This window comes from Taudactylus pleione, unplaced genomic scaffold (assembly GCF_031769625.1).
Source record: "Taudactylus pleione unplaced genomic scaffold, aTauple2 ptg000113l, whole genome shotgun sequence".
In the NCBI taxonomy this organism is placed as follows: Eukaryota; Metazoa; Chordata; class Amphibia; order Anura; family Myobatrachidae; genus Taudactylus; species Taudactylus pleione.
Window position 1 is genome coordinate 11,139,710 of NW_028284515.1, and position 12,788 is coordinate 11,152,497.

A 12,788-nucleotide genomic window follows, 5' to 3' on the forward strand; every position below is an offset into this window, starting at 1 on the left:
AATTTAAATAAATAAGGACCATACAGTTGTCAGGGTGGGAATAATCTGCAGAACACCTATGCTAGATTGCTGTGTCCACAGAGACAGGCATTCTATGATCAATTGTGTTATTGACTCCTTATTAATGTAAGCATAATAACCTATTAAAGGTAATAATTTATACAGATAACCAGAAGTTATCACAACTATAACTGTATTCTGAGTGAAACAAGCAGTAAGTAATATGGTGCATCAATACCGATGATAATATATGTTAGTCACAAAGGAACATGGTAATCATAAGACTCCATTTGTGTCTAAGGGGCCCACTTAATGATCACATTTTGCAATGCGATCAGGACATGCAATACCGCCCCTGATCGCATTACAAAATGCGATCCTATCTGCCGGATGTATTTTCCGTGGCATGGAGGGAGACGAGCTTCGAAAGGAGCCCATCCCTGCGATGTCTCCGGAGGGCAGTCGGGGCTGCTGTGCATGCGCAGTCCCGCTGACTGCACATGAGCGGCTCTCATTGTCAGCGGAGGGTTCCGTGAGATCCCTCCGCTGGCTAAATATGTGGTAAGTTGCCATAGACTACAGCAGCTAACGCTATCTTCAGATGGCGTTAGCAGCTGGGGCCAATATTGATACATTTGGCAGCATCGCATCCCCTACAGAAACCTATGGGGGAGGCGGCTGGCAGCAGTAATGGAGCGGTAATGCCTCCTTCATACATCCTGGGGATACTTAGTATTTGAGGTAAACCCCCGAAAACAGGTGTTTTTTCGGGGAATTTACAGCAAATTCACTTTGGTAAATGGACCCCTAAGGTTGGGTACACATTTGGCGATAAATAAATCGAGTGCATCGGCGGCTGTGTACACCCAATATGTCTGAGGACGACGTCGTTCACAAACATCAGGTCAACCCTGCAGCACAGCCAAAGATATAAATGCCTGCACAGTTATGATGTCAGCCCAGACCTATTGAGCGGCCATTTGTTAAGTGTGTGTATAGCTTACCGGCTGCTAGGATGGTGGATCGGTCTACTGACTGATCCATTGTCCTAGTGTGTACTACCCAGCATGAGTATCACTAGAGAGAGGGAATATACCCTTAATTGACATCAATCTAAAAACAACCTGATATGGCGTAACAGCCACTATATGGCAAGATGACAATATGAAGGAAAAATGACAAACACCAGTTTTTAGTGCAAAATTTCTCAAAATGTGGGTTGCGACCCCAGAGTGGGTCGTGCCAATCTCAGCATGGGGTCGCAACTCACCCACAGCAATTTAAAATGCCTGGACCAGATCCACTCAATGTTGCCCGCTGCGATGTTGATTCGCAGCGGTACGCATGCACCAGCAGTCCCCCGCTGGCCCCTCCCCACACTATGATTGACACCCATGAGACGTCTGGGCGTCATGATGTCACCCGGGTGTCAGTCACAGTGAAGGAGCTGCAGCCTATGTAGTTGGTAGGACGTGAGCTGAGTCACTGCCCTGCACCAGCAACAGCTAGTGGCAGCTAAAAATATAGTATTGAAAAGAGAGAACCATTTTTTATGGTACAGCAAGTAAAGTAAAACGTAGGACTAGGGTGATAAATAAAAGTAGGGTGATGTGTATAACTTTTATGCCACACAACCTTCCTTGTCCATCATCTTCCCTATATTTGTTTTATGCCATAAAAATATCTAAGGAAGATGATGGTCCTAAAACAAATATAGAGAAGATGATGGGCAAGGTAGGTAAAGTGCATACATTTTATGCCTCATCACACCCCCCATGCCCCTCATCTTTCTTATATATTTTTTGCCCATCATCCTAGTACCTAAATCACCCCACTAAATCTAACCTTCCCCCCCTCCCTAGTGCCTAACCCCAACCCACCCTGTAGTGCCTAACGCTAACCCTCCCCCTAATCCGCTACTTACATTTGGAATCCCTGCGGTCAGGATATTGACCCGCATCCCATATATATATTTATTTTTATGAGAAAAATCACTAGATCTTAAAAAAAAAGTGTAAATATATAGGGGCATTGTTTGGCAACGGCTGGAGAGCGTTACAATAATGAGTCTTCAGGCAACAGTGAAGCATAGTGGGGTGGTGTAGGTTCCTTGCAAATTTGGGGCTGTATATCAGCAAATAAAATTGTTGGTTTGGTCAGGATTAATGGTGTCCTTAATGCTGAGAAATACAGGCAGGTACTTATACGTCATGCAATACCATCATTGAGGCGTCTGATTGGCTCCAAATTTATTCTGCAGCAGGGCAACAACCCCAAACATAAAGCCAATGTCATTAAGAACTATCTTCATCATAAAAAGAAGAACAAAGAGTCCTGGAAGTGATGATATGGCCTCCACTGAGCCCTGATATCAACATAATCGAGTCTGGGATTACATGAAGAGACAAAGGGCCTGATTCAGACCCACTCGCGAGCGGCTGTCCGCTCGCAAGTGGGTCGATGGTCTGCACTGCGCATGCGCACGACGGAGGGAGCTCCGTCGTGCGCATGCGCGAGAATCGCGCCGAGCGAAGGACTTTCCTTCGCTCGGAGTGTCTGATCAAAGGGGGCGTGCTGTCGATGTTGATTGACAGCACGCCCCCTTTGGTGGGCGTGCCTCCCAGACGGAGGCGTTCCCAAGGGAATGCCTACCGTCAGAAGCCGGCCCCACTGACATCACTAGTGATGTCAGTGGGAGTGATTTTGGCTCTGATAGAGCCAAAATCACTCCTGGCGTTGCGGTTGAGAAACCATCGCAGTCGCGATGGTCAAGACCATCGCAACCATCACCCTGCACGCTCGTATATGCTGTGGGTGGTGACCCACAGCTATACGAGCGTCCAGGAGGACGCTCCATATTAATGGAGGTGGGCCCTGATTCAGAGCGAGCGCTCTGGTCAGAGTGTCCGGCTCTGAATCAGGGCCAAAGATTTGAGTAAGCCTACACCCATAGAAGATCTGTGGTTAGGTCTCCAAGATGTTTGGAACAACCTCCCTGCTGAGTTCCTTAAAAAACTCAAGGGAAGTGTACCTAAAAGAATTAAAAAATTGATGCTGTTTTGAAGGCAATGGGTGGTCACACCAAATATTGATTTGATTTAGATTTATCTTCTGTTCAGTCACTTTGCATTTCCTTAATTGCTAATTATATACTGCTAACAATTCTATTTTTGGAAGCATTCTTTGCAGCATTTTTTCCACACCTGCCTAAAACTTTTGCCCAGTACTGTATATTTATAAAACGCCAGAGGAGAAGGCACTCCGCACACTATTTAGCCGTGGTGCACTGCATGTAAATAGAATTCAGCATGGTAAAGCAGCACTCATCCAACTTTTTGGAATTTACTCCGTCATCAGGGAAAATATATTATTTTGATGCCTTCCCAAAAACATATACTTTTAAATCAGCATTGGCGCTTAAAGCCCAGTGCTGGTTACACCAAAATCAGGGGAATACTGACAGTTCCCCATGAAATCAGAGTAACCAGCACTGGGCATTACCAGCCTGGTCTGGTAGAGCCATACAGGGTCTCACCACAGTGTGGGCCCCACTTCAGCGTGCCTGCATCCAGCTCCAGGACAGTTGATATCAGGGCTGATTTCTCCAGGGGAGTTGGGCCCGCCAAAAAGTGTGCGGCTCCCTTCCCCCAGGTATAGCCAACTCTGGTGCCAATAGCACTCTTGTGGGTACAGACCCAGGGGTAGTAGAACATTCTAAATAATTGAAAGGGTGGATTCCCCTACTTTAAACCAGCACTGGAGCTTACCTCAAAACCAGTGGAAAAACTGACATGGAGTCCCCAGTAATTTGGGGGCAACCAGCACTGGGCTTCGTATCTACCCATTGGCCAGGATGGCACTCGCCAGGGGCGACGGCCAAAGGGGGGGCGCTGTCCGGCAGTGCCACCAGCAGCCAATGGGTGGATTACCCCAGGGGCTTGAACTAGCCCTGCTAGTCCCCCAGCCCCACAAGTATAGGGCAGACCGCAGTGATAGCTGTCTGCCCTACACACTAACAAACACACAAAGCCGCCAGCGGCGGCTGTGTGTTATAGCAGCCAGCCAATGAGACTCAGACAGATGCTCATTGGCTGCTGCGTCCACGGAGGGAGCCGTCTGGAGCTCACTCATGAGCTCCGCCTTCCGGCTCCCCCCGCAGCGGGTGATGGGAGAGACATCATGACGTCTCTCCCATGCCATAGTGCAGAGCGAGAGCAGGCCCGGAGGAGTGGACAGCGGCGGACGTCGGTAGGAGCGGGGATTCAGGTAACTTGCTTTTTTTTTTCTGTGTGTGTGTGTGTGTTGTTTTTTTCTGCCACAGCACAGGGGGGAGTGTGGCTACTAGGGGGCACTGTATAGGGGGGGCCGCTACTGGGGGCACGTTATGGGGAGGAGAGATGGCCGCTACTGGGGGCACTACATAGAGGGGACTTCTACTGGGGGCACTGCATAGAGGGGACTTCTACTGGGGGCACTGCATAGAGGGGACTACTACTGGGGGCACTGCATAGAGGGGACTACTACTGGGGGCACTGCATAGAGGGGACTACTACTGGGGGCACTGCATAGAGAGGACCACTACTGGGGGCACTTCCTGAAATTATGGGGGGAGGGGGGCGTCAGTCCATTACCTTGCCACGGGCGCTCAGATCCCTAGATACACCCAGACCCTCCAACGTAACCCATTCCATTAGGTACAAAATGCTCTACTCCTGGACTTCCTTTTTATTTGATTAGTGCAGCCAGCTGTTGTGAAACCTGTCTCATCAATTAACTAGCTCAACACAGGTGACTGCAGTCATACATTAGGTGGGAAGTCCAGGAGCAGAGCATTTTGTACCTGATGGGAGGGGTCATGTTGGAGGGTAGGTACACCCCTGCTGGGCTTTACCAGCCCAGGCTGATGAAGCTATAGAGTCCCCCAACGACGGTCACCACTGTTCCAGGAAGAGGCAACCTTGTTTTGAATCCATGATAGCCAGTGTGAAACTGCTCTATCTCTATACTGTAGAGAAGTTTCAAATCGGCCACCTTGGATTCAAAAAGAGGAAGCTGTCCTGGAGCTGGCTGAGATGCTAGGGGGAGCTTCTGACATATAAAAATTGGATACACAAACACTCCCCATTATGTGCAAAAGTGTTATCAGATTATAATCTGAGCAATGGAAAGAAGCAAAAGTTTATTTCTGGCACAATGTATTTCCTTGCCCTTTAGCTCCCTGTATACTTCATTCTGTTACTGCCGCCTGCTCCAGCACATACTATGCCCCGCCCCCTGTCTCAGCCTGCACACTAATGCCCCGCCCCCTCAGTGACACACACAATGAATGGTTACTTAGCAACAAGCACGTTCGGGATGTATTGCACAGTCAGGGAACTGATTACCACAACAACTCGATGTGGTTAAATACGATGGAGCTGGTGAGTACACTAGTATACTGTCAGTCAGTAAAGAACTGTTTTATTTGTGAGAATAGTTTATAAATGTATGCTGCATCCCACCTGCAGATAACGAAGCCCACCCCAGGACAATGGTTTTGGAAAGAAGATTCAAAAACGCTTGAATTCTCAGGGTAAAAGAGACATATATATATATATATATATATATATATATATATATATATATATATATATATATCAGACTGGTTATTACAGCAATTAATATTGTAATTTAATGACACTTTAGAGATTTTTAATAATTAAAAATTGCTCCAAGAAGTAAAAGTATATCAATTATTTATGTGCAATGTTTAAGACTAATGAAAATATTTGGCACTATATTATAGTTTGCAACTTTATGATCAGCTACTACCCAGTATATATATGGGATGTTGTCGGCATCCCGGCGGTCAGAATACCGGCGCTGGAATTCCGGCAGCAGTCGGACCACTAACTAGGGAGGGCCATCGACCATCGATGATTAATAATCATTGATGGTTTATGGCCGATGTCAAATGTTTTTTCCCATCGATGGGGGAGAACCAGCTGGTCTCCCTCCATCGATGGAAGAATATACGGTTACCCAAATATTTTTTTGTATTCTTTTTTACAAGGTGCCAGGACACAGAGTATAGCTCCGCCCTCACAACCACCTTAAAGCCACACCCCGAGTTCTGACTGGCCCATGGGCAAGTCAGTCATGGAACAGGGATGACAATCGGTTGGTGAAGCCATCGATGGTCACCCATTGCATACTTGGTTACCATCAATGGCCACTTTCTATTTTGCCATCGATGGTAATCATACCGATGGCCATCCCTACTACTGACATCCCGACAGTAAGTATTAAGGTTAGGGGGAGGGTTAGGCTGCGCAGAGGGGAGGGTTAGGCTGCGGGGAGGGGAGGGTTAGGCTGCGGGGAGGGGAGGGTTAGGTTAGACTGCGGGAGGGGAGGGTTAGGGTTAAACTGCGGGAGTGGTGGGTTATAGTTAGACTGCGGTAGGGGAGGGTTAGGGTTAGACTGCGGGAAAGGTGGGTTAGGGTTAGCATACTTACCAAATCCTGTTGGGATTCTGACTGTCGGAATGCCACTGTTGATGTTCTGACCACCGGCATCCTGACCGCCGGCATCCTGTACTCAACCCATATATATATACAAATAGCCTTAAATATCAAGGGTCCTGGGGCCTATGTATTAATAATTGTGACACTGCTCGTGATTATCAATCAGTATCAGCGCTGACCGCTGTCCCTGCAGGTTACTTTACAGGCATATTTGAGGAGTCTTTCACATTTGTCAAAGACTCCTTTGGGGGAATCTGACACTGCTCATGCGCGCACAATGTCAGTTCCTGAAGCTGCCCAGAGGCTGTGGGAGAGGGATTGTAAGATTGCTCTCCTGTCAGCTTGCCTCCATAGGATTAAAGCAGTTTAACATGTCATCCGTACCAGTCATTTGCAAAATTTGATTTGAGGAAAATAGTGTTTCAACATCACTCATCTCTAGATATAACTGATATAACTGTGTAATGCAATTAGAGACCCACGTGTAATGTAATCTTTTGCTACCTCTTTAAGAACATGTTCTACTTCCATGTCGTCTGGATCTAAATCCCAGGAAAGAAACTTCACTGACCAGGTCACTAAGTCTCCCAGGCAGATAAACAAGCGACACGATGGTTATGTGACTTTACAAGACGTGAAGAGTGAGTACATGTCCCTCCCATGTATATGAGATCTATGGGTCTTATTCAGCAGTGCATGCTAGTGATTACCAATGGTTGGGACTCCTTCCTTCCTTCCTTCCTTCCTTCCTTCCTTCCTTCCTTCCTTCCTTCCTTCCTTCCTTCCTTCCTTCCTTCCTTCCTTCCTTCCTTCCTTCCTTCCTTCCTTCCTTCCTTCCTTCCTTCCTTCCTTCCTTCCTCTACCCAGATCTCATAATAACTTACTGAATCATGTATCCAAGTCCTATAACGTATCCATTATCTTGCAGGAGTTGCCCTAATATTGCTTCAAGAAGATGAAAGACTTTGTATGGTTTCATTTCTAGAAACAGTAAGGTATGTCAGTTCTGAAACATAATCACATGACAGACTGACAGACATGTTGTCCTCACCAGATTCACTCAGTGTAAAATCTATAAAAATATATTATTCTGTTTATACAATCTTAAACAGATTCTTTTATGAATTTAAACCTACATTTAAACCTACATTTAACCATGTCATTTTAGAAGTGTATTGCCGATTTTGGGCTAGATGTACTAAAGCCTTGGAGAGAGATAAAATACCAACCAATCAGTTACTAACTGTCATTTCTCAAACGCAGGCTGTAAAGTGACAGTTAGGAGCTGATTGGTTGGTGCTTTCTCTCTCTCCAAGGCTAAATCCAGGGGTGCCAAGAAGGGGGAAGGGGGCTATGAATTACCTGGGCCTGGGCTTGCTGGAGGGGCCTGGCGCCGCCCACCCCACCCCACCCTCTTACATCACTGCAGCCCAGCACACACTGCAGGTCATACGATTTGTGTGGTGCTGCTACCGCCGACGTGGGACTCCAGAGAGGTAAATATTAAAAATATGGGTGCGTGGTGTACAATGTGGGCCCCCCTGAACCAAGGGGCCCGTGTGCACTGCACGCTTTATATATATGCCCCTGTATCTACCCCTACGGTACAGTTTCCTCCCCAAAACATCTTATTTTTACTGTTTTTCTGTTAGAACTAAAGCAGTTTTTTTTTTGCTTCTTTCTCATGTCTGTCAAATGTATATTCAGTATTATCACTAAATAAAGTGTGAGCCATTTTGTGCCTCAGTGATGTCACTGAGAACCTGATTCAGATCCGCACGTAAGGCTGATATTTACACAGTTTCAGCGATTGTTAGCGATTTGTTTTGTTATGTGAAAGCCGCACTGCACACGCGCCTCGATTGTTTTGCGATCACCCACACACAGAGGACTCACTCGCAAAGTGAGTGACAAGTGGTCAGCATTTGGGGGAGATAACAGTGGGACCATTAAACACTGTTTTCATGGTGTGCATAAAGTAGTCACTGTGTCCTTACTCGCAGCAGGAGAGTCCTCTGCGTGTGTGGAGACCCCGCTATGTCTGCTCCACCTTAGACTTACTCAGAAGGCTGAAGGACGCCTGATCCGCGTTTGATATTTCTGATGTTTCCAGGGTTGTGCGTGAGCGGCGGATGTAAGATGCTTTCAGTGGGCGCGTCTAAGCACTGGACGGCATGTGACTCATTAGCATATTTTCGCAATTGCGTAATTCAGTGAGAGATCGCAGCTGCAATTACATTTGTGTGCAAATCTGAAGCAGGCCCTGAATCCGAGTGCACTGATAAGTTCAATATTGTTTCAGCCCACAAAATAGCTGCTGCCACCACTGGTAGGTAATGATCACACTTTATCTAGACGCTTGTCATTTTACCGACGCTGGAAGACCGGCGCCCGGCATCCCGATCGAAGTGATGCCGTGCGCCGTGCGCGGGGGGGTGAGGGTTAGGCTTAGAGCTCTCGTGGGGGACTTAGAATTAGGCACCCCCCGGGAGGTTAGGGTTAGGCTAGGGGGAGGGAGGGTTAGGCATCCCCAGGGGGGACTTAGGGTTAGGTGGCGGGGAAGGGGGGGTTAGGTTTAGGCACTTAGAGGGGGGATTAGGGTTAGGCACTGGGGGGAAGGTTAGGGTTAGGGGAGGGAATTAGGTTAGTGAATACTTACCTTAGGGACGATCTGGATTTTCACCCATGTCGGGCAGCCGTTGTTGGGACTCCAACCGCCGGACAGGCGTCCGGTGGTAAATCATACCGATTCCGAATGGAACAAACCCTTTGGAAATCATCCATTATATTTTTCATGCAGCTTTCAGGCATTAGTGACTGGGAAACACATTAGCAGCGGATAAGTGAGAACAGGCCTTAAAAAGTGATATTTGATTCTATATAATATGTTGCTGCCTGCGCATATAGAGGAATAGACACTGATTACCAGAATTGTGGGGGTCTTATACTTTTTCATTCCAAATCAGTGGAAATATGTAGCTGAGAAGCAGCCATTAGCTTACAGGTTAATGTCTGTCTGAAGCTGAGACTTTTCTTCTGTTTTATTCAGTACCCAGCATATTGACGCCTTTCTCATGGCCCTGCTGTATTACCTGTCCTGCTTTTTGGAAAATGCTCAATATGAAAAGAAGCCAAAGTCGGTGATTCCGTAAGTCACATTATAGATAAACATTGGGGCTATGGCGATCTGATCTTAATGTTAAATTGGCTCCTGCAGTCAGCAAGCATATTCTGCCATCTTATTTAAAGTGCTACCGCTGAGATGATGGCATTACTTATATGCTAGCTCAGAGGTTCCTAAACTCCGCTATTACAGTCCAGGTTTTATGGATTTCCATGTTTGAGCACAGGTGACTTAATTAGTACCTCAGGCAATTTGATTTAACCATCTGCACTCAAGCATGGATATCCTTAAAACCTGGACTGCAATGGCGGAGTTTGGAAACCTCTGCTCTAACTACAGATAGTATCTTGAATATTCAGCAGTAGGAACCTAGGGGCTGATGCAGGGATGAATGAAAGTTAGTTTTGCACATGTAACTTGCGTGTTTTTGCACTGCTCATGCTCCGGATCCGAGCGTACACAAGTATGGGCAATTCAGACATGTTTGCAACGGAATCAGTATGAATGACCACCGGACGAGAACCCGGCGGTCGAAATCCTGACGCCGGCAGGCCGAACAGCGCAGATCCCGATGGAGGTAATTAAAGTACCTAACCCTCCTTTAGGGGTGCCTAACCCTAACTTCCCCCTGGGGTACCTAAACCTAACCCCCCCTCCCTGCACCCTAAACCTAACCTTCCCAGGGGGGTGCCTAAACATAACTCCCCCCCGGGGTCCCTAAACCTAACCCCCCCATCCCTGGCTACGTGGATACTTACCCCCGGCGTTGGACGATCGGTCTGGCGCCTATGTTAGATCCCTTGCCGGGATTACACTGTCGGGATTGTGACCGGCGGCTGCAATTGCATCCCATTTGCAACTCATTCACATCTCCACGTGTGGCTGGGGAGGCACTGTAGATGGTTGGTAATGAGGCGTTTGTGTATAGGCGAAGTTCAACTAGGACACGTCACGGGCATGTCAACGCAACTGCGAGCTACGCAGAGTTGTGCGCACACGGAGATACAGCTGTTTTCGGACTAATAACTTGCACTGAGCATAGGGCTGGTGCACGTGGGCAATGATAATTGTGATAGCTATGAGACTAAGACTGCGTTCGGATCTCCACTCCCCGTTTTCAAGCACCTTCCCCTGTTACCACCCACAAACGCCTCATCCTGTCACTCAAATTAGCAGGCACTCACTATTTTGCGGGCACACGATTTCCGACCGCACTGACTGGTTGGCGCATGCACATTACAACCCATACGCATGCGCAGATGTGCGAACATCGCTCGGAGCGAACAAGCGGCCGCTTACGAGCGGCTCTGAATCGGGCCCACTGTCGTCATTGCCCTCTAACAGTCCGGGCTTTAAAGATTTCTATGGTCGAGCACAGGTGAGCAGTGGCGTCACTCTGCGTGGTGACACCCGTTGCGGTATGCATATGGCTTGCGCACGCCTGCAAAAGTGGGCATGGCCCCGTGTCTGTGAACCCATGCCCCCTGGTTTATGAAGTTATGGGGGCATGGCTGCGAATCACACCCCCCATTCTCTCATCCATCTCCGCTGTTAGGTCACATAATCCGAGGGGATGACATCAAAATAGCAGCGCAGACTTGGGAACCAATACTCTAGCATTTAGCAATTACATGACATCATATTTTTAGTAAACTATAGAAAATCCTGCCTATGCGACCAGATGGCAAAGAATTAAATAGCCAAATTAGAAGAAATACACAAATGAGTCTCTATTTTCTGTGCCGTTCAAATATCCTCTGTAATAAAGCCATGGGCTGAGGGGAGCTTTATCTGGCACTTTGGCTGGGTACACATCACAACGATGCCAAAACACACTGTGCAATCCTGCAAGCGACGGACCGAGTTAGGGGGTATCCAATTAGCCACGGTAAATTACTACGCCTAATTACCTCGCCCGGGGCTATCCAATTAGCCCCGAAGCCGGCACTTATCAGGGATTTTGTTTCACCTGCCTGAGGCGAAACCAAATCCCTGATAAGAAGGTGTTTTTCTTCCGTTCACGGCACAGAAAATACATAGGTCCGCGACTTTTCGCAGATCCTATGTATTATCGTGAGAAAGACAGAAAATTTTCGAGTATAATAAACTGGGTTTAATTTGATAGCACGATAAAAAAATTGGCGAAAAATACCTGAACATCAGCGAAAAAACCCTGTTTTTTACGGCCGAAAATTTTTCGGAGCTAATTGGATACCCCCCTTAATGTTTGGTAGTATACAATTTATCATTGCTCCTGTACACACTAGAACAATCTTCTTTAAGAGGTCATGTCTTCAGAGGCCAAATCGGAACAACATATCGCTTGGTCTTCCGATTGTCCATCCACACTACACGATGTGCACCATGTCGTTAACGATATCTTCTGATTGGCCAACCAGAAGATGTCGTATATACGACGCATGCGAGCGCGCAATTTGGCATACACACTGTGCGATCGGCATTATATGTCGTTCAAATGTGCCTCAAAATAACATTGTGCATATATCGCTCGGGTACAGTCAATATGTGCCTTATTAGTTTTTCAGTATGTTTATATATCAGGAATAAGACTTAGATGTGATTAGGATAAAAGAGAATTTGGTATATGAATAGCAGTGATATGATAGATAAGGCTATGGAGAGCATTTCAGAGAGATGGGGGGATTGCTTTGGACACAGGTATAAAATATAATTTATTTATTACTAGTTATTTATATAGCGCACACATATTCTGCAGCGCTTTACAGATAATATTTGGCCATTCACATCAGTCCCTGCCCCAGTGGAGCTTACACTCTATGGGCCTGATTCTGACCTGCTTGCGAGCGCTGTACGCTCGCAAGCGGGTTGATGGTGCTGAAGTGCGCATGCGCACGATGGAGGGAGCTCCGTCGTGCGCATGCGCGAGACCCGGCGAGCGACGAGGAAGCCGTCGCTCGGGGTCTCGCACCAAAGGGGGTCGATGGTGACTGGTGACAGCATGCCCCCTTTGGTGGGCATGCCGGGGACGTGGCTGCCAGACGGAGGCGTTCCCATGGGAACGCCTACCGTCTGGGTCCGGCCCCACTGACAGTGATGTCAGTGGGAGTGATTTTGGCTCTGATAGAGGTCACCCACAGCTATGTGAGCGGCTAGGAGGCTGCTCCATTTTTAGGTAGGAG

At 47.4% G+C, this 12,788-nt stretch overlaps 1 protein-coding gene across 1 annotated transcript in view; it reads left to right on the plus strand.

Annotated features, from left to right (window-relative positions):
- The first annotated feature begins 5,384 nt into the window (after window positions 1-5,384).
- The window catches only part of PPP1R36 (protein phosphatase 1 regulatory subunit 36), a 62,735-nt gene continuing 55,331 nt past the window's right edge, over window positions 5,385-12,788 (plus strand). Inside the window, exons 1-5 of the mRNA XM_088471328.1 lie at window positions 5,385-5,420; window positions 5,508-5,572; window positions 7,017-7,144; window positions 7,432-7,498; window positions 9,553-9,651. Coding sequence (XP_088327454.1) covers window positions 5,397-5,420; window positions 5,508-5,572; window positions 7,017-7,144; window positions 7,432-7,498; window positions 9,553-9,651 — 383 coding nt within the window. The 5' untranslated portion in view covers window positions 5,385-5,396. The remainder of the gene's footprint in view (window positions 5,421-5,507; window positions 5,573-7,016; window positions 7,145-7,431; window positions 7,499-9,552; window positions 9,652-12,788) is intronic.